The sequence below is a fragment of the Pseudochaenichthys georgianus genome, chromosome 9, assembly GCF_902827115.2.
Source record: "Pseudochaenichthys georgianus chromosome 9, fPseGeo1.2, whole genome shotgun sequence".
Classification (NCBI taxonomy): domain Eukaryota; kingdom Metazoa; phylum Chordata; class Actinopteri; order Perciformes; family Channichthyidae; genus Pseudochaenichthys; species Pseudochaenichthys georgianus.
In genome coordinates, this window is record NC_047511.1 from 31050140 (window position 1) to 31073263 (window position 23124).

General features: G+C 41.9%; 2 protein-coding genes across 2 annotated transcripts in view; one reads left to right on the top strand and one right to left on the bottom strand.

Annotated features, from left to right (window-relative positions):
- The window catches only part of trpm6 (transient receptor potential cation channel, subfamily M, member 6), a 131064-nt gene that overhangs the window by 84458 nt on the left and 23482 nt on the right, over positions 1 to 23124 (bottom strand). The window lies entirely within an intron of this gene.
- rorb (RAR-related orphan receptor B) lies at positions 4556 to 23043 on the top strand. Its single transcript, XM_034090521.2, has 10 exons — positions 4556 to 4869; positions 19370 to 19455; positions 19566 to 19707; positions 20215 to 20646; positions 21204 to 21325; positions 21727 to 21859; positions 21984 to 22091; positions 22258 to 22368; positions 22643 to 22755; positions 22868 to 23043. The coding sequence occupies exons 1-10, from the start codon at positions 4809 to 4811 to the stop codon at positions 23033 to 23035; spliced, it is 1476 nt and encodes a 491-aa protein (XP_033946412.1). The 5' UTR covers positions 4556 to 4808; the 3' UTR covers positions 23036 to 23043.

The following is a 23124-nucleotide window of genomic DNA, read 5'->3' on the forward strand; positions in this document are numbered from 1 at the left end:
AGGGAGATTCCTCAGAGACCTGTGGCCTAATTTCTTATTTTCAAGAGGAAACTTATCTAATTATATATAAGTTAACTTCCTAGTGGTCGATTCAAGGACAACACTGACTGGTATGATGAACAGCCTTAAAAGAAACAAGGCTACCACATCCTGCTGTCTTCTCTCTCTTGTCTCTCAACACACAATCATATCTCTCAACTGGTTTGCTGTTCACACAGTAGCTTGATCAAAATGAGATACTGCGGATGTGTGTGTGCATGTGAGTGAGTGTGTAGGTTAGTTCTGAATTTTGCATTATATTTGAGTTGCTTTTCACATTGGGTCAAAATTGAAATGCATTAAATAACAAATTCATAAATCCAAAAGAAAAGTATTCTGCCAGAGATTGCTCAAAGACTACAACAACCTAAGAATAAAAAACAGCAGAATAACAATGTAAATATATATAAGAAATGTACTAATCAATATAAAGTGTGTAAGAAATAATCCACACTCAAAATCAAAGATGAGAAAATCGAAATGCTCTTGTTTGCATGCATTAATTCATTCAAACCTAAACATAGATTATCATGTTTATACTTTTTAAATGGCCTTGTATGATACAGATTAAGTCAGCAAGGTGCTTTACATTTGAATCAGATCTACTCAAAAGGGGGTAACTGTAGTGAATGCACGGGATGTCTGCCACTATAACTCCACTTTGCAGCAGGCGGTGGGATGAAAATGAATATATATTTGCGATCATTCTGATTTGCAACACTTAACCAACACATATCATTAAATATACGTTTGGCACATGGCCTGTTTGCTCGGGGTTCAAAGCAACATCTCTGTATAGCAGACAGAGCATTAGATGTGATGGTCAAAGATTTGTAAGGGAAAAGTCCATGCATGGTTTTAACTGTGTTCAGTCCAAGAATCAATCACATTTTGTTTAGATAGCCCAATATCACAAATTACACATTTGTCTCTGGGGGCTTATCAGTTTGAACAGAATACGACTCCATATCCTTGGACCCTTGCATCGTACAAGGAATTAACTCCCAAAGAAACCCGACGATAAATGGGGGAAAATATGGACAAACACACATGCAATAGGTGTCTTGTGTCTACATTAAAAACATAAAACAATAACAACATAAACAGTGCTAATGTTAGAAAATATGTGTCTATATATAAAAAGAAAATGAAGAAGGATCCAGGAGGTGCAACAGATTGATAAACATCTATGCATAGCAGTGACGTATAGCTATGACGTGGCTGAATTAAGACATTTACTGAAGGGAATGTGACTATCCATCACCAGGGTCCCAGGGTCTGGTGAACGGCCAGCAAAAGAGCTAAATGTTACTGCAGGTAGTCAGGAGTGGGGATTGAAGTCAAGGCCCAGGAAGAACGCCGGCAGTTGAAGAAAGTGGCCAAACGGTTGTACTACGCTTACGTTCTAGTCTTTGGCGTAAATTGGGCCCAAAAAAGACTTTCTCCCATTGACTACATCGGGAAAGAGACCTTCATGATTTTTTTCCTGAATCATTGCTGATTAACACAATTCCAATCAAAACACTTCCCAAAGACTGCAAGAAAGAATAATATTTAACATGTTCACCATGTTAGTGGAGCTTACCAGCTTGCAAATATTGCTGATAGACACATTACCCAGAGTCAAGCTGAAACTGGTAACTGTATTATTAAGGTATTTTGTCATAAACTAAAGAATTTTATAAATTGAAATGTTACATCTTGTGGTGCTGGTGGAACATTTCATGGATAATCAAAGTAATTAGGATGAATGTAACATATTTCATTGGCCATCCATCCAATAGTTGTTGATATATTTCAGACTGGAAAAAAGTGTTGGACCAACAGACAGACTGACATTGCCGTGCCTCGAGCCACGCCGCTAGTGTTGCTAAAAGAGAGAGCGAAGACAAAAAGGAGGAGAAAATGCATGTGAAATAATAATGTTAGACGTAATGGACACATATATTCATAGCCAATTTGTTCAGTATACATTTTACGACCTTCAATAAAGGATAGAAAGGTAGACAGACAGACGGAGATGGAGCAGGCAGCGCTCAGCCAGCCAATAGAAACAGACAGTGAAACATAAAGGCAGAAGGACCGAAGATCCCATCTCGGCGCAGAGTGCTGCTTTCTCCTTCTCCAAGTTCAGCCCTTAGGCATGGCCCGGGCTGCTTCTCCTGCTCCCTTCCTCCCTCCTACCACCATATGGACAGAGCAGCCCATACTCCAGTATGTCTCATCAAAAAACAACCTATTATGTTCCTTTTCTTCTCATCCCCGCCCAACAGACGACGTAATTTAAACGTAATTTCCATGCTATCCATGTGGCTTTGGGAGAACAGTGAATAGTTGGCAATGAGGGGTAATCCTTCTTAATGGAGTCCCCAGCCCTCAGATGGATTGAAGTCTACACAGCAGATCACATCAGGACACTTTTTATTGCTTCGACAAAGAGGGTCGAAACCTTTTTTGTGTTTTAAAGTGCTAACCACCCCCACCTCTTTCATTTTAACGCCCTCCCTGCCTGTCTCCTCTTTTCTTCATCGGCCTCTTCTGTCTGCATGTCTTCAAGAGCATTTCATCCTGACCAGTCTGGGATTTTATCACGCCTGCTTTGGTCATTACATCACAATTACGGAGCTTTTGGTGTACAGGAGAAATAAGAGATGGAGAAAAAAGGGAAGAGTGGAAAAAAGCGACAGATGAAATGTAGGTCAGTGGAGATGTGCTTGGGGCAGTTTCTCTCTCTGTTTCTCTCTCTCCCTGGGCCAAAGCTAAAGAGGCTAAAAGAGACTGGGGGTGAAAGTGCCTCTCAACCACACCTGCCTCTCTCCTACCTCGCTCAGAAGCTCCGACAGTGTTATCTCTCAGAAAATCTAATGCCAGACGCTGAACGCCGGGCGTGATGCTAACCGAGTCTGACAGGAGTGGTTCTTTTCAGCACCGACAGGAGAGACACTCACTTCTGCCCATTCATGACAAGATCCATTTTCACATTGTCTTAATATTTTGCTGAGCAGAGCACCGGAGGTCACCAGGAGTCTGGTCCTGGGTCAAAAGAGACCTGGTGGGGTCGACCCCTGATGGGGACAGTGAGAAAATAAGATAACAACCCCAGTTATAATTATTCCCCACTACTAAGAGGAAATCATAGCGTGACAAACTGTGTGCCTTTTTCAATTCAAAAGCCAAATAGATTTCAAACTAATTTCCCTACAGTGCAGCAGTACAGTGAAACATCTTCCAACATATCTGAGACTGAGCATTTCACAGAGCACTTGTAAAGTGGCCTTATAGAAATGGCTGCAATGTAACCATGTAACATATTCAATTTGCATAAATAACATTGATTGTTAGTCCATAAAACACTGGGAATACTGCTACATTTCTAGTTGTAATATATTAGGGAAAAGCCTGTTATAATACACATATTATTAATCATATTAACAATACAATCAGCAACCCAGAGGTTTCTCAGAGGAAGCAGAGGACCCCACCCTGAATGCAAACCTGGAGACACCTGAGACAACTCATGTCATCGAGCTGCTCTTCCTTCTGTGACATGAGATATGTCAGTCTCTATACTGTATATTTTTGTAAGCTCTAGCAATTATTTAATTATTGTACTAAATACAAACATAACTTTATGTAACAATCGTATGTCCTTTTCTGTAATACATAAACATTGGACACGTTTTTGTGATGATAAAGTCTCTTGGACTAATTTACATATATGCTTACGTATGACATCTCCATCAATTAAAACATATATTACATAAATATATATAAATATTGATTTATATACTAGATCAACAAGAAACAATTAACAGTCAGTATTATTCTAAAGTATGGGTTATCACTATGTTTTCATCTTGTTGGACACTAATCAGAAGGTTTTTTTAATTGCACAAATATTTTAATTAGAAGAAAACATAATTCGAACCTAAAACTGATCCAAACTTATCAAATGCATCCAGTTTGTCACTAGACAGAGTCTGCCTTCACTCTGAGACTTCAACTTGGTTTAACTGTGTTAAATCAACTTAGTTGTGTGTGAATATATATATACCCCACGTTTATGAAAAATAAAAAAGTAGCCTAATAAATAATGTCATTCCACGAGACATAACCCTCGAAGCAGAGATCGGATTAAAGATAGACTTCCTCTTTATTGTGCGTGCAACACAATAGTCTGAATTGCATGGAGCTGCCTATGAGGAGGGTGACATTAAAACTTTGCTGTGACTGTGTCTGTGTACTGTAGCGACATAGTGCGCGCGCGCGTGTGTGCGCGTGTATCAGTGTGTGTGTGTGTGTGTGTGTGTGTGTGTGTGTGTGTGTGTGTGTGTGTGTGTGTGTGTGTGTGTGTGTGTGTGTGTGCGTGCGTGCGTGCTCCGGGCTGGAGGCTGAGCAGGAGAGAGTGGGAGGAGCAGAAAGTGCTCCAGTCCAATCAGGGCCGCCGGGTAAAGCCTCTCCTATACGCTCTTCCCTCCCTGAGCCCGCAGAAAACAGTGAAACCCTCCCACAGAGGTGAGAGCGTATATGTCATGAGAAAAGCGACCGCACGACCACAGCACAACGACCGAAGCACCGACCGACCTCAGCCCGCCTCCCTGCGCCCCAGTCTGGGATGCTTTTAGCGCAGAGACTCCTCCACTCAGGGCAGCCCGTGGACACCGACGCAGATCTCCAACACTCTTTTCGTTGTAGTTGTTATTTTTAACCGAGGATCTTTCCCCCCACATCACCCCCATTTTTAAAAAAGTGTTTATGTTCGTTTCTTCATGACTTGGGGAGGGGAGGGGAGCCTCGGCACGAGCTCCAGCAAATCCAACACCATGCGAGGTAAGACCATCACACTGCTCCAAACACCGCCGCACTTTCCCCAGAGCGTCATCCCGCTAAACACACACACACACACACACACACACACACACACACACACACACACACACACACACACACACACACACACACACACACACACGTTGCACGGCAGGCTTTATCCCACTTTTGGCCTTGAAAGTTTATTCTGGGAGCTGATTTGTCGTTTTTTCACAGCCGAGCGGAAGAGTGTGTGTGGCTGAATATTTCAGCACCTTGCACCCCTAAAGTTTATATGGATCTATCTCTCTGCGTGTGTGAGAGAGAGTTTGAGTGTGTGTCTATGTGTATGAGGAATAGTCCTACAGTTTTGCTAATTCATGCGCAAATCCATTGAAATCTGTGGTTGCAAATTAAAAGTAGTGCATGATGTTTGATTAAAGCTTTAATCATTTGAGCTCCAACCCAACGGAATCTGCGGACAGGCTGCCACCAGATTAGATCAGATGATGTGCAGAAAAAAACACAACTTTATTTCGTTATGTTCTGGGGATAAACTTTATGGGATGGCGCTCTACTAACCCATTTCTGCACCGGGCCGGGGACGTTGCAATTCAACGTCAATGTCGTCCTGAGCGCACACACACACATACACACTCTACAGAGATACACACATTCACACACAGGTTGACACAGCTCTTCTCACTTTCACTAAGTCATTCTTTGCAGTCAAATTACCTTTAAATCAGGAAGATGCGTTAATTCGTTTTCTCGTAAATCAGTGTTTACTTTATCGCTGGTGTAAGTCCCATACGAATGCCTAATTATTATCAGCTGATTTGTTTTTATTTACTGTTCCAATGTTGGGAACTTGGGTAATTATGTCTGACGCAGAGTCGCAACACTCGTTCAACTGAATGATCTTGAACTCTTCATTTACAAGTCACTCTGTTTCTGACTGTAATAACCTCTTCATCCTTTTAAACAATTTAACTAATTAGGAGCGTTGTGACAGAAATAGGGAGGAGGGACAGAAATTGTTCTCTTAAATGTAGCATACAACTTAAAAGCTCTGCACTATAATTTGAAGGGAGATATGATGTCAAACTCAAATAAAGTTAGCATCTGCTTACAATTAAAAGACACATGCATCTTAAAGATACTTTTTTCACTGTTATGTTGTTATCAGATGTTGTATGTTGATAATATCCAAGGATAAATGATTGGCCATCATCATTATTATCCACATTATAAATGATAATTCATTATAATGATAAACAAGATTGATTGAACACTATGTAATGGGTCAAACTTAATTGTAATTTAGTTTTTGCTAGAAAAAAAGATTCCGATCTATCAATCTATCCATCTATCTATCAATCTATCCATCAATCTTTCTATCTATCTATCTCTCTCTCTACTGATGCTTTTTGTGTTTGAATGTCACTTAAAGCTTTCTGCTGCCTCAGCTTCAGGCCATCAAACCTCAGGCAAGGCAAAACATGAGAAGGCCAAACATCCCCCACTCGCTCTCTCAACCCGTGAACTCCTCTGTCGTGCACCTTGTATTTTATCCACATTTTAATGGGCCTCACGACCACTCTCGTGCAAGGGAGGCTTTGGGGGGTATACCGAAATCTCCTGCTTTCACTTTATAGTCGTGGTTGGCAATGGAGGCCCCTGAAGCGTCTCTCTCACCCTTCTTTCTCCATGTCTCCATGTCTCTCTCTCCCTCTCTCTCTCCATCTTCCTCTCTCCCTCTGCACGCCCCAAAGGGTTTTGTCAGATAGAATTAAATCAGTGTGGGCCATGCGGCCCCCACTCTCAACCTGTGTGTGTGGAGTCTCGGCTGCCCTTACACAGAAATGCGCTCACAACCACAAGGTTATAAAAAATAGAGGCCCCTCATGAGCCGTGGTAATTATCATTTAACAATAGCCACAACTCCTGAAGCCCTGACCGAAGATGATGTCACCCCATCGCCCGACGGGGGGAAAAGCAAGAGAGAAATAACAGATAAATATCATCAGGGCCTTTTCCTCATCTCAGAAAATGAAGCATTGTGGGTTTTTTCAGTATGGCTCAGTGCTGTGGAGGTTGTTGTAAACAAGATAATTGTTTCTGTATTTTCAATGGCAAAATGATGCTGTGCTGTGAATAGTGTTAAATTAAAACCTAACAAAGAAGTTGATTAAATTATATCAGTAACACTGCCATTATATCGTTGAGTGGAACAAAGTTTTGTTTTTATATTCAAGCAATAGCCCTAAACAAGCCTGAACAAAATGATGTTTTAATCTATTTAGATTTAAATTGATATTTGCTGTTTATAATTGCATTTAAATGTTAGATTCGCCTTATTTCTAACAGTACATTTGCCACAATAACATCAACTTTCTCCAACTAAATGTTTCATTCAATCACTTTCAATGAAAGCACAATGCCTCTATTGAGAAAAAACTAAAGCATTTTCAAACTTGGATACTTATTAAAATGTACAAGAATTTGCTCAACCCCACAAACATAGACTGACATTGTAGACGTGTAAACTGCATGTCATTCCCTTCCTATTTTCGCAGTGCTCCTTATATTGGTCCTCGTTAGCCTGGGTCTGTGTGTTCTTTGTAAAACTGGTATAAGCCTAAGCGCTCCTACAGCATATAGATGCAGCGGGTCAGCCAGGTCAAAGAGTTCAGCGATGGAGGAAGCAACAGGGGAGGATGGGGTCAACAGTGCCATTTGATCTCCTGTGTTAGCGATATGTGTCAATCACACATTTCCATGCTCCTTCACCATTGGAAAAGATAGGATGACGGAAAGTGTGAAAGAGCAGAAAAACACTAAGGTGATGACAGTCTCAAAAGAAACATATTTAGAGTCTACAGCAAAGGAAACCTCCATTTACATATTTTATAGGACGTATGGCATGAGCTCTAACTAAAATGCAGAAAGCACTAAAAATACTCACACACCCACACAGACAAACACACACACACACACACACACACACACACACACACACACACACACACACACACACACACACACACACACCGCTGCAACACTACGCATGACGGCCTCATGCCAATATAATTAGTCCCATCCTGCTTTGCTTTAGAGGCTTGGGTGAGCATTGATTTTTGTCCGATACTAAAGCATCCCGGGATCAATGCTTGGTCGAAGGCAACGGAAGCAGTCTGTTAAGTTAAATCTATGTCACACTAAAAACCTGTAGCTATGACATTTGGCACAAATTATTCAGTTATTTCATCATTTATATTCAGTATTTGTTTCTGTTTTAATGTTAACTTGGTTTATTAATACCTATGAACTGGATCAATGTGTTTATAAGATATCGTTGCCAATTGACTTTATCCCCTTTATTTAGCATTTACAAGCAGTGAATAAGTGGTTTGTAACCCTACAATAAAGTTGTTAGCAGATATAAGGGGATTATTAATGTAATTGTCAACAACTTCCATAAGTGTAGGTTGATTTTTAGACTGATTGTAATGCACGATGTAGCAAAAATAAAATTGTAATAATATAAAATATGACGAATTTAATTAAAACAATTGTATTTCATTATACCAATGTACTTTAATCTTCTTAAAACCTCATTGAAGTGCTTTATAACCCACTCATTTCATGTATTGTGCTAAATTGTGGGGATAAGATATGAATGAGATACACTATGAAGTGTCCCAAAAGATTATTAAAGTCATATGAAACACCTGTTTTTACTAACACTTTTCTTTTAGCACCTGCAATGAACAACTACACCAGAATAGAAACGGTAATTCTTCATACTGAGTGATAAGAGACCATCCTCAGTCAGAAACAGCATGTCAGTGCACAGCTTTCGCACCAAATCACTTTTCTATTGTTGCCTTGAAATCACTTATTGTGCACCATAGTGGGCACCTGGCCGGAGTGAATCTGAGGCTGGCAGTGTCCTCATGAAACTGCTCAGTCTGTTGTCGAGCCTGTTTTTGTTGATTGTGTTGTTTATTGTGCGTTAGTGCTGACTAATGGCCCAGTGTTACGTAAGAAGAGAGGAGAGATTACCCCAAGCCCATGCAGGCCACCCTGGTAATCCCTCAACACAGCCCCACTGACTGACTGAAGTACCGCCACAGTGCTGTTGCAACACACACACATACGCACGCATACGATTACATTTAGGACCAACTGTCTTCAGATACACACAGTCTACTCCTCACCTAGCCTGTCCGCATGACTGTTTTATTCCATGCCATCCTCCAAAATCATCCCACCATGGTGCATGTGTGTGTGGTGTGTGTGTGTGTGTGTGTGTGTGTGTGTGTGTGTGTGTGTGTGTGTGTGTGTGTGTGTGTGTGTGTGTGTGTGTGTGTGTGTGTGTGTGTGTGTGTGTGTGTGTGTGTGTGTGTGTGTGTGTGTGTGTGTGTGTGTGTGTGTGTGTGTGTGTGTGTGTGTGGCCTGGATGGCACTCCTGTAGTCCCACTGAGCCGCTATCATAGCCCGTGTTTGTTTAGCATGTGCTCAGCGTGCGCTCCATGTTGGTTTTATCCCTCTGTGTCTGTCTGGGGGAACTGTTTTTCTCCTCAGTCAATTCTCTCTCCCTTTTTCTCTTTTTTAAAATCTTTATTCACACAAAGCGTGGGCTACACGGCACGCTTCGGTTTGTGTCTCCACTTTATCTTAGCCAGGAGGGATTTCAGCCTGAACCACTGCTAAATTCTAAATCTGCCTTGAAGTCATACAGTCCTCTGACAGCTCCTTCTGTTTTGTCAGTTTTACTCATCCATGAAGCCAAGCGCATCTCAATGGAGACACAGTTCATATTCAATATTCACAGTTTCCTTCGATTTGCATTGAAGTAATAACTCGGGGAAAGAGGGTGACGGCGCTTGTTAAGAGCATATATCTATGAACAGAGAGGACATATATATATTATTAGATGGGTGGCTTAAATAGAATTTTTTTTTTGCAGGAATTGAATTTACATGTCCCTCAATACATCTCGAGTGCAATGTTTCATAGTGTAGAGCATGTTCACCTGCACTTCTAAACGCAAGAAGCAAAACGTGTGTATACAATCTAGTGTTGGATTAATGCAGAAGCACAGAATTAAAATCATATCTGAAGCCGAAAAACTATAATGGGACAAGGTTCTGTCTTGGTAACATTTCAGTCTCTTTGTAAATGAGACTATTTATTTTAATGGACTTTTCTTCATCTGCTTTGAAAAGATTGTGAATTATTTAAGAATCTATGAAGTAACAAAAAGAAAGAGTATTTAAATTCAAAGAGAAAGGGGAGAATATGAGTGAATGTGAAAAGAAAAGAGAGAGCAAGTAAGAAGAGAGACTCAAGAGTTATATAATTTTGTGTGTGTGTGTGTGTGTGTGTGTGTGTGTGTGTGTGTGTGTGTGTGTGTGTGTGTGTGTGTGTGTGTGTGTGTGTGTGTGTGTGTGTGTGTGTGTGTGTGTTTGAGCAAGTGTGTGCAAAGTAAGGGATAGATGGTGGATAAAACAGTAGATTGTGTTTACTTCACGCACACGCGCACACACACACACACAAAGATACAGACTATCCCATCCTCAAATTACACTTGCACATAGCTGCCCTTAGCAATGAATAACGGCAGCGCTGTCCAAAGTCCACACTCACAAACCACCTATTAGAGTTTAGCTAACACTCAAAGCAGATTAGTCCCGATACTAGAGGTTTGTGTGAGGCTAGCATTCCAATCTGTACTTTACACATATAGTTATACATCAAATGCTTATTCGTAGCTTAAATAACCCTATGTGTGAGGCTAAAAGAACATTGATTTAAAAAAGATTGTTTTTCCTTAAGAACAGATTAAAATGGGTCACTCGTTAATACTATTTTCAGTATTTTGTTATTATCGTGTTTACTTTTTGCAGCGTTTTTCTCACATTTCACTAAATGCCTATACTGTGTGAAGGTGTGCACTGTTGGCAGGTGCATAGTACGCACTTGAACCAATAAGCCTATAATATGACTTAGCCTAGTGCGGCATCTTTTCTTAATGACGAAGATTAGCCTGTTTTAGTGCTTCTAATCTCATTGAAGAGACTCTCATTAGGTCTACCTTTCTTTCTCTCCACATCCCTCCCTCTCTCCTTTTCTCTCACCATGTCCAAACCCTGGGATACCTCTTTTAACCTGTGTGTGTGTGTGTGTGTGTGTGTGTGTGTGTGTGTGTGTGTGTGTGTGTGTGTGTGTGTGTGTGTGTGTGTGTGTGTGTGTGTGTGTGTGTGTGTGTGTGTGTGTGTGTGTGTGTGTGTGTGTGTGTGTGTGTGTGTGTGTGTGTGTGTGTGTGTGTGTGTGTGTGTGTCCTGAGCAGTGGCTGTTAATGTGAGGTCTCATGTCATTCACAAAGAGAATGCAATTACGAAACCAAGTCTTCTGATGCCTTTGCTCTCCCGGCTGAAATGTAATGTGCATAACGCATTCTGTTAAATCATCCCACTAGAGAGAAAGGGGGGAGGGGGGAGAGAGAGAGAGAGAGAGAAAGAGAGACAGAGGGAGGGAGGGCAGGTGAAGAGCAGAGCAGGCCGGGCCGAGCTGTGTGATAGTCTTTGTGATCAATTTGCCTCTGTGAGAGATGCCCCTGGGGCCACTTTGGGGAGAACCTTGTTAGGCTGAGTTAAATTGTTGCCCGAGGCGAGCTATTAGCAGCCATCCCTGGGAGAGGACACACACATTGACTCGCACACATGCGTGCTCACACAGTCGCTCAAATAGACGCACTGAAACACACACATACATTCAAACCTTTTCTTTTGTTTTAACTTATTCATAAGATCAAATTCAATCAGGCAGATTCACTCAGAGGAATAGATAAACCTACAACTAGTGGGGCAAGAGTCTTTACTTATATAGTAGTAATACTCTGTGTAGAAATACTTGATTAAAGCAGGTTTATAATAAGAAAATTAGGAACTTTGACAGCAGTACACAGTTTTATATATGGTTGCATGCTTTTCAAAATAGCCACCAAGAGTGAAAGTAGTTATTTGGCTGAAACCTGCAAAAAAAACAAGCAAAAAGAAACGGTATGGTCTTTTATAAGTATAAGAAATATAATAAAAATGCCCTCAGCGTATCAAAAGTATAAGTACTCATTACTCATCCTTGAAGGGATGTACAATATGATATGTTTTATATATATGGACAATTATTATTGATGCATTGACACATAAAGAGTATTTTGGTCAAGTTGGAGCGAATCTTAACTGCTTTATATACTTTGGGGTAGTTCAATCTTTAGCAATTCATTGTGTTTATTTTTTGATAATTTGTTTTGTTGATAAAATATTCATCCAAACGAAGTAGCCACTATTTGATGTTTAGATGAATTATGGTTTAAAGTGCTATATTTCCCTCTTAATAGAGAAGAAGAATAAAGACGCACAAAATGAAATATAAGTTCAGCTCTTAAGTAAACTTACTTTTTACCAACTACACATGTTCTGCATGTGCACACAGTGTGTAAACATTCTCCTTAACCATTTAAACAACATCTAATTTACAGTAAACAGTTGTGACGCACACACACGCACACACACACACACACACACACACACACACACACACACACACACACACACACACACACACACACACACCACACACACACACACACACACACACACACACACACACACACACACACACACACACACACAGTTTCCATCCTACACTCAGTGGTTTCATTATAGTCTATTCTCTAAGTGCTGCTCTCTTCATTAGAGCTTTAAAGTCAATTTAACCTCACTGTTGCTCTTCCTGATTGACCACCCACTTTAGAGGATGCGACACCCAGGGCAAATTTCTCTACACCTTATGTAAGAACTAAAAGCAATTCTCTGTCTCTGCGATGGGCCTCTCTTTCTCTCTACACTGTGATGATAGCCACCTTTCCTCTCCCTTCCCCCTCAAAGAAACACACACACACACACACACACACACACACACACACACACACACACACACACACACACACACACACACACACACACACACACACACTGTCATCTACAATTAGGCTCAAGAGAAACACCATAGAAGGAGGAGCGTGAGGTTACGTGGAGGGTGAGGACATGGCCAATGCAACAAAATGTTATTTTCTCACATCAGAATATAAAAAAGGGTATCAGTCAATGTGTGTGAAAACATACTCTTCATTGCATCCCAACAAATTATAAACAGCACCACCCCGCTCTGTGCTTTAACAGCGCAGTGTGCATACGTCTGTAATCGTGAGGTTGTGAGACAGTACAAATATATGAGAGCTTACAGCACTCTTTTTGTTTGTGTGTGTTTCGAACACGTTTGCGCCTCAGTGTGTGTGCATTCTCATGGCTGATTTCAGGGCAGTAATGACCAGATGCAGACCTCTCACACTCTGACTCGTTACTTCCACTCTGATACACTTGCTCAGTCCTTAAGGAAAGGTCAAAGGCCGTCAGGGTCCTACAGGTCACCCAGGGGGTTCTAGAGTAAGCGTACGCCCGCTTGTATGTGTGTGTTTACAGTGACCATGAGAGGCAGATCTGAGAAGGCAGATGGGCAGACTGTGTGTGTGTGTGTGTGTGTGTGTGTGTGTGTGTGTGTGTGTGTCCAGGCAGGGGTTGGATTTACCCTGTGTATTTTTTCCCACGCCTCCATCTCCTCTTATCCATCTGAGGACACATGCTGCCCTGGGTGGGAGGTGTGTGTGTGTGTGTGGCAGGGGGGAGGGGGATAGGGGGCAAGCATCAAAATCATACTGTAAAGTCTGCTTTTTCAAAAGCAGTTTTCAGTAATGCATGCATTCAAGCATGTGTGTGTGTGTGTGTGTGTGTGTGTGTGTGTGTGTGTGTGTGTGTGTGTGTGTGTGTGTGTGTGTGTGTGTGTGTGTGTGTGTGTGTGTGTGTGTGTGTGTGTGTGTGTGTGTGTGTGTGCTTGCGCATGTGAATCGATGCACTGGATGACAGCCAGTGGCCCCCTTCTGTTCCCTCTCCGTGGCGTCCAATCACGCCGCTGCACAATATTCTATGAGCAAACCGCAGCTGATCCCAGACCTGCTATCTGAGCAATTACCCAGAGTGCTTTGGGGCCGCATGGCAAGCTGGACAGGCTCATGCCCTCTGACATACAGCAATAGGGGGGAGGGCGAGAGAGACTGTTTTTCTGACTGTTTGTACGTATGTGTGTGTGCGTTGGCAAAGTGAGAGAGGGGGGTCGATGATGATGGACTGATGGGAAAAGTGAGGTTGGGGGTGGTAGCATGTATGCTCATGCAGCAACAGTGTGACTGTCTTTATTACTGACCGGACAAAGACATGCTTGGCGGCGAGGGATGGGGGAGGGGAGGTGGGCCCGCCGCTTGGCATTATGATTATTAATATAACACACATAGAAGAGCAGACTGTACAAACAATAGCAGAATCGTTACAGGACTGTGTTCTCCTATATGAACGGGGAGGGGTCATGTTAGTAATCCAGCGATAGTTTTCCAAATGTTTAGGGGTTGATAATCGCTGGATTTGAGTTCACTGTTACGATCCAAAACAAATGGATATTTTCATTACCAACTAATCTACCTATTGCCTTCTACGCTATTTGAAATGTCAGAAAATATTATTAAGAAATGCGCATTATATTTTCTAAAGATGTCATTGTCAGTTTACTTTTTGTGTGCTAGTATTAAAATAATATTGCATTATTTTACATATAATGCCAGTATTGTTGTAAAATTGCATATAGACATAGTTGTAGTGGCCACCAAAGCTCTGAAACAGACAATTGTGGTCAATACCGGATGCTGACAGTCAAACTGACAAGAAAGAGGACAACTAAGTATGAAAGATGATAAAAGTGATCAAAATGCAATTTATTTTATATATTTTTGAACGGAGAGCAGATAGACCACCACTCTTCAATATATGTGTTCTTGTTTCAGACAGTGAAAGAGAGAAAGTGTGACAGCACATAGCGTAAGTCAGTTTGAAACCATATGCAGTGGCATTGTTTCATTGATTTTAATGGGACAGTATGATGTGGAAACATGACAGGAGACACAGGGGAGATAACCCAAGCTGCGCTGCTATACACTATTCCCAGATGTGTGTGTGTGTGTTAATCCACTCACGCTAACAAAAGTTAGCTCAGTGTTATTCATCATCTGCGATGGAAAAAAACGCTTGTACCACTCTAAGCTCTATGAAACAAGGAAGACGAGTTACGCTGAGAGATGGAAATAGATCATAAAATACCGAAACTGAAATGATTTCCCGGTCACACAGCCACTTACAGCGAGGAGGAACACAGGAAAAAGTGGAATGGATGGTGAACAGTGATAGCATAATTCACAGTATATAGACATCTAACATCAGCGCTGGAGTTGTTCAGATTTAACAAGAAGTGGTGGGGGGCACTCATATCCTTTATTTTCCCAGTTAGCTGGCAAGAAGCTATGCATATATTTAATAAAGTGGATACACCACCCACATTCATCCCCAACTAATCAACCCCTGGGACTACAGTGGGAGTTGTGTTTGCAGTTCTTAAGTGCCTCACATTGGCAAAAAGTATAGTAGAAAGTGGTTTCAACTGTTCCATAAGCTGCCATGCTACAGCACCAACCTCCAGTGAATATCGGCGTGTTATGCTGCACGATATTGTGTGTGTGTTGCTGTGGGTATGTTTCTATTGTAGACCAACCCTCAGGCTGAATGAATGAAACATGCATGTCCAGTCTGCCCTTCTCCAAACACACACACATATATGCACACATACACAAGCTAAACATGTATAGCAGCAACTAGCGGCATTACTTTTCTAGACAGGGAGAGATGCCCTTTAACATGGAGATGTGTGCATAACCCTTAACGGTACTCTGTGAGAGCTACTTGTGTTTTAGATTAAGTATCGTTAACATATTGGTGCTACGCTGCTGCCTTTTTTCTGCCGTGCAATCTAGATAATTAGGACTCTATTTAGAGAGAGAGGGCCAGCCCAGGAAATACACAGGAGATCCTCACTTCATTAAAAATCAATTATCATAACACACGTGCCAGCGCAATACAGCCCTCATGGCCACAATCAGCTACACACGTGTGCAAACTCTCACTGTAGTGTAATGCACACCACAACAACTATCTTTTTTAAATTCATCCCGAGCTGGTTCTCTCCTTCTTTTTCCCCCTCAAGAGATTGTGCGGGTCTGATCCCCCTCTTAGTTGAGGAATCGCCAGCGTTGCAGTCCCGCTCTTACATAATAACCTCAGGATAACACACACACGCGCTCCCGCTGGCTGAGGACGCTGTCAGTCATTAAGCTCTGCCTGGGTCAACTCAGGATGGAAAGATGGCCCTCCCACTTCAGTGAAAGACATGTAGCTAAGAGCAAAATAATCTCTGAAAAACAGAAACGAGTGGCTTTATTCCTCGCTATTGTTTGTTTAGAAATGGATGCCTGTCAAGAGAGGTTTGGAGAATAGCTGCATTATACTCTGGAGTTCTAGGAATTCACTTCAACTACAGCTTTGTAGATGTTACTTTCATTCTACGATGTACAAAGAATACCCCAAAAATCCATGATCATATATCCTAACTTTTCAAACAATAACAACACGGCGTCCTTGAAAAACCCATCGGATAAAACATCTTAATTCTTCGATAATCCACCATTGCATATAGAGTGTTACCAGGCAGTATGCATGTATTGTTGACTGGATGGAAGTGGGAGTCCTTTGGTAAACAATTCTCGCTGCTGGGAGAGGGCGACCTCACGAACAGAGATGATGATACACCGAGTTGGCTGCACACACTGATGACATCACTTCCTTTAAGACTGTGACAGCTTAGCACATCATCGCCGTGACAGCCAGACGACTGCAGCGAGTGGGTGGTCACCCTGGCAACAGCAATGCTGTCATGACCGTCTCCCTATATCCTACCTGACAGACCCCGCTGGCAATGAGCACAACATACACTCAACAATGCACACACCCACACACACAAACACATGTGCAAACACTTTGTCAAACACACATAGGCACATGCACATACTTTATCTTCCCCTCCGTCTTTTTTATAAGTGAAACGCTCACTCAAACCCTCTCAGAAACACGTACTAAAAAACAATGCTCTTGCCCACACACCCATGCTCCTCCGGGCATAATTTATATGATACAAAGACGAGTACAATCTCCAAAGGGGTAAAAATAATAACAGTGGAGGTATAATGTAATCACTGGAGACAAACAGTATACACGTATCCCCATAACAGCAGTAAGGTGTGGGCTGAACACATTAAGCTTGTCTAAACCCTTAGAGATTGACTTGTTTTGTGATTAAAAATGTAATCAAAGCCGATGTCCAAAAGTATGGAATACAACTGCAAAGAGATCAGTAAAAAGATGAAGTAAGAAGAAAGGTGATAAGAAGCCAGCTGATGCATCGCTATCTGTTTATTGCTCATATGGTCTGTTGATAACAGCCAAGTCTTGGGTGCAACTGACCTGTTTTACAAACTATAAATAGTGCGTTTCGGGCCAAGATCATTGACAGCTCTGTGTATGTGTAGTCTGTGTGTCGTCCCAGTCCGGTGCGCCGCTCTGCTCTGACCCAGTTTGGAGCCAGTTGGCCGAGATTGGTGGAAATGGGTCACGTCTTGAGCCGCACCAGAACTCACTGCATGAGCTACGCTGCTTAAAGCACACAGTCAGAGTTCACTGATTCCCAGACAATCTGTTCCGAGGGGAAACAATGATCTATTGTTAAGGTACATTGTGTGAATTTGGTTTCACAAGAGACAAAAACATGGCATAGTCCCATCTGAATTACAACTATAAAGATAACTTTAACAAAGAATGATGCAAAACACATGAAAGTCAGTTCATAGTCCAGGGTCATGTCAGACTACAGGTCAGATGGTGGTTTTGAGACATTTAATGCTTCCTGAAGGCCACTAGGGGGCAGATAATCAAGTGAAAGTAGCAATGAAAAGACAAACAAATGAATTATTGCATTTTTTATATCCCTTTAAAATCTTAAACGTACTGATCATTGATCATATGAATCAGCTGGCACTTGCTTAAACGTTTCGAGACATTTAATAATACTTTTGATTGTGAATTATTCAAGGCTGAGGTGTAGATATAGTGTATAGACAACAGTGACTCTTCCTGCAGTTGCTTAGACTGTTTCCATTGATCCTCATTTGGGATTATCCAATTATATATACCGCACAGTCATTCCTCCCTAGACGCTATATTATATACACACACACACACAATTCATTCTGCAAACAAAGCATATACACTTGCTCGGTACAACTATTGCAGTGTGCACATAGACTCAAGACCCAATCAGACATGCATACAGGGACGCAAACTGCAAATACACTCATTTATAAAGACCAACTCCACCTTGCAATTATTGTATTGTTCTTAAGGGGAATCATTTAGGCACAATTATAAATATAATACCGCAAAATGTGTATTTTCTGTTCCTCTCAGAACATTCACACTTGCAGAATTTTCTTCAGGCGGGACCATGAAAGGAGATTACATGTCAATGGCTATTTTAGCTATGGCTAAGCCCGTGGTCATCAGAGGAGGGAACAAGCTTGTCGGAAAATAATTTAGGATTAGATGTCTAATCTCTTTATGGGTGTGCCACCTCTACATCCATCTCATATCTTAGTTACGGAACTGCAGCTCTCTCTTTACATTTATTATGGATAATAAGTGCAAAGACACTAGTGATAGGCGTATATGTGTTTTACGTTGAAATACTTCTGTTGTTCATAGTCTGTGCCTTTGGTTGTGACAGTTGATGGATCTGCCAATACACAGTGAGTAAAATCTTGCCAGAGAAGAAAGCTATTCTAAGGGTAGCGTGTGTGTATGTGTGTGCGTGTGCGTGTGTGTGTGTGTGTGTGTGTGTGTGTGTGTGTGTGTGTGTGTGTGTGTGTGTGTGTGTGTGTGTGTGTGTGTGTGTGTGTGTGTGTGTGTGTGTGTGTGTGTGTGTGTGCGTGCACGTGTGTGAGAGAGAAAAAGAGAGCTGAAGAGTCAGTATAGTCCTTCAGTGATGTAACTGGCTTCTCATTAGGGGCAACCTTTCTAACCTGCAGGAGTCTCTCCTTCAAAGCAACTGGCACACACAATTAATGCTACACTGTCATTTATGTGTGTGTGCAGTCCTCTATGTCATTGTCCTTAGAAAAGAAACTCCTACAAGGACATACAGAATGTCCAGATGTCATTGTGCCCTTGTGAAGTTAAAGTCACACACATCGTTTACGCAGACACATCGTAACCTCAGTCAAGTCCCCCAGCCAACCAGGTTATGCTCTGTTTCTTACCCTCAAATTAGACCACCAGCTGAGGTGCAAAACCCTGAGAGGGGACAGAGTCAGGTGTCGCTCTCGAAACTAGGAAACAAAAACTCGTTGGCTTGTACAAAGACATGTTTAGTAACGCACATCTTTTGTGTCCTCTCTCTTTACTTGCAGCCCAAATCGAGGTCATACCTTGCAAAATCTGTGGAGACAAATCATCAGGTATCCACTACGGAGTCATTACATGTGAGGGATGTAAGGTGAGAATCCATACACCTTTTCATCAAAGCCTGTTTTGTAATCATGCACATTCTGTCTTTTAAGGGTACCTGTACGTCTTTACTTATACTCTCTTTTGACATGTGACCAGGGTTTCTTCAGAAGGAGTCAGCAGAACAATGCTGCCTACTCCTGCCCCCGCCAGAGGAACTGCCTCATCGACAGGACAAACCGCAACCGCTGCCAACACTGTCGCCTGCAGAAATGTCTCGCCCTAGGAATGTCGAGAGATGGTGAGGCCCAGTACATGAGTTTCTATATCTAATGATCATTGACTTATCATATGTGAGGCATGATGTACCCTCATACATGCACACTTAGAATGCTGTTTGTCGTAGCAAAGACAGCAGAAGCTTTAAGCCACTGAGATGCTGCTTTGGTGACACTTGATTACCTTACATGATGAATGAAATGTCGGAAACAATAAGTATACGATGATATGTTTCCCGTTAAACACAAATTAGCTTTCCATTAAGCATACAAAACATGATATTCCATAATTGAACAACTCAATTTAACAGCAAGAGGTTTCCTCAGTGTTTGAAAATTATTTATCTTCTGGCAGAACCTCTGCACAATCAAACATGGGTTCCTACTAATATAAGTAACGCTAAATCTTCCAAATATGTTTTTACACTGCTTGTTTCTTACTGATTTATTATACCTGAAGAAGCTGAAAGGTTGTGACAGTTTTTTGTTGTTGTTAATCTTTCCCCTTTTGTTGTCTTCCCCCCGCACAGCGGTAAAGTTTGGCCGCATGTCAAAGAAGCAGCGTGACAGCCTGTATGCAGAGGTGCAGAAGCACCAGGCTCGGCTGCTGTTGGAGCGGCAGCAGCAGACAGGCGAGGCAGAAGCCCTCGCACGAGTTTACTCAACCAGCCTAACCAACGGACTGTCCACCCTTAACCATGAGATTGGGGGCACCTATGCCAATGGTCACGTCATTGAGCTGCCCAAGGGTGGCCATGTTAACGGAGCCGTAGTCCCAGGGGGATACTATGGGATAGACTCCACCCAGCCGTCTCCGGATCAGTCAGGGCTGGACATGTCGGGCATGAAGCACATTAAGCAGGAGCCGGTGTATGACCTGACGCCGGTGCCCAACCTGTTGAGCTATAGCGGCTACCAGGACATTCAGCTGGGACCCAACAACGTCAGCATGGGAGAGCTGGGTAAAGACTGCACTCTATTTAGCTTTTTTATATTCTAAAACCTAAAATCAAAACACAACTGGGCACCCAGGCTAAAACAGCTGTCATATTAATGTATAAAAAACACATTAGGAATGAGTTAAGGTTTAGGATTCAACTCATATCCAAGAGAATGTTAAATTAGGAAGTAAATGTGGATTTCATTAAGACAATAGTTTATTCATCTTCCTCTAAGCTTTCCACATATGGGGAATATATCATATTTATTACTAGGGCGGCACAATGTATTTTTTGTATCGTCATGGGGAAAGACATTATAGGATATATTTTAATTGGTATTTGAAAGAGACTACTAGTACAAAACTGCACTTAAAATTGTAACAATAATTTGTTTTGGTTCAGTTCAATATCCAATTTACTCAATAAACTGGGGTTAAATTTGATTCATTAAAAAAAATATTTAAAGCAATCCTACAATTTGCAGAAAACTCACTTGTTGAGCTGGCCCCACCCATGCTTTAAACCACAGAATCAAATGTAGAACGGTACAGAAATAAATGAACAATCCTCTCTTCCAGACCGTATTGCTCAGAATATCATCAAGTCTCACCTGGAGACGTGTCAGTACACAACAGAGGAGCTGCAGCAGCTAGCCTGGCAGACACACTCCTACGAAGAGGTCAAAATGTTCCAGGGCAAGGTGAGCTTTGATGTGATCACATCTTTATTTACAGACTGTGCCCACATTTGGTTTTTACAATGCACCATGTAACTATCTTCTTATTCAGTAAATTAAGGAAATGTTCCTATTCCTTTCCTCGTTCTGTCATGTATTTGACTTTTTTGTAACTTCAGCAATACTAGTAAAATGAAAAATAATGATTGAAAAACCGAGAAAAGCTATTTCATTAGTGGTCATTTAAATACATTTCAGTGTGTCCTCTTTGATTCATTCACATGAAAATTAAACACTTCTGGCCACAGTAGTCATAGCATCAACAAACTGAGGACTAAGTGTGTGAGAGAAGTTCATTTACTGGCATGAATTAAACCACATAAGTACAGAACATGTCATTTGAACCTGGGTGTGTTTGTTTCTAGCCCCGGGACGTGCTGTGGCAGCAGTGTGCCATCCAGATCACCCATGCCATCCAGTATGTGGTGGAGTTTGCAAAGCGCATCTCGGGGTTCATGGAGCTGTGCCAGAACGACCAGATCCTCCTGCTCAAGTCAGGTGAGTTAAGATGTCGACTGACGATAATGGGTCCGGGACATTGTCACGTTAAAAGTCTGACACTTTATTTAATGTGCCATTTTGTCATTATATCAGCTTCAAATGATCTCTGTTGTTCTTCCAGGTTGTTTGGAGGTAGTCTTGGTGCGGATGTGCAGGGCATTCAACCCTCTCAACAACACTGTGCTCTTTGAAGGGAAGTACGGCGGCATGCAGATGTTCAAAGCTTTAGGTAAGATATTAATACCTATGCAAATGATAATTAAATGGAAAAAAATCCTCTACCCTCAGAGTTATTTTTGGTTTGCAGCATATACATGACCGGAATAAGAGTAATGAAAATCTCTCTCTTTTTTTGTCTGCCCTTCTCTGTCCTCTTCTCCGCGTTTCCCTCTAAGGTTGCGATGACTTAGTGAGTGCCGTGTTTGACTTTGCCAAGAGTTTGTGTGCACTGCAGCTGACAGAGGAGGAGATCGCTCTGTTCTCGGCAGCTGTACTCATTTCCACAGGTCAGTGCACATTCGCAAATATTATTAGAATACAGGAAGAAACATTTGTGAACCTCAATGCCTGCATTGAAGCACGGGACTTGGTATTGAGCAAAAACCTGATTACTGTCAAAGGGCATTATCACAAGCAATTAACTCCAAGTAGTTATACTATTAATGTACAGCAGCTTCTGAGCCGTATCAACTTTTTGAACAGCTATCCATCATCACGTGTCTAATCGTACTACATTTTGTATTTCAAAAATTCAACACTTCTTTCCTTTTTCATACTCAGATCGGCCTTGGTTGATGGAGCCTCGGAAAGTCCAGAAGCTCCAGGAGAAGATTTACTTTGCTCTGCAGCACATTATGCAGAAGAACCACATGGACGAAGATGCACTGGCAAAGGTAGGCCATCCATGTGGCAATGAGAAGAGAACAAAACCCATCAATGCTTCTGACGCTGTTTGCAGTTAATCCAAATGTTCTTGTCCATGACCTTCTCTCTCTTGTGTTGCAGCTGATCAGCCGAATCCCAACGTTGTCAGCCCTGTGCACGCTCCACACCGAGGAGCTCCAGGCCTTCCAGCAGCTCCACCCGGAAACAGTCAACGTCCTATTCCCTCCGCTCTACAAAGAACTGTTCAACCCTGACCCCAACTCTGGGGTCATGGCCATGCCCAAGTGACTGCCTGTGGTCCCAATGCAAGAAACGGCATCAGCGGAGGACCAACAAAATGAGAAGACAGACACGTCTGACGAGACGTCATCAGCCAT

Coding starts and splice junctions, on each gene's coding strand:
- rorb (XM_034090521.2), top strand. CDS start 4,809: ATGACTTGGGGAGGGGAGGGGAGCCTCGGCACGAGCTCCAGCAAATCC. Junction 19,456..19,565: donor TTACATGTGAGGGATGTAAG/GTGAGAATCCAT, acceptor ACATGTGACCAG/GGTTTCTTCAGAAGGAGTCA. Junction 22,756..22,867: donor ACGAAGATGCACTGGCAAAG/GTAGGCCATCCA, acceptor CTTGTGTTGCAG/CTGATCAGCCGAATCCCAAC.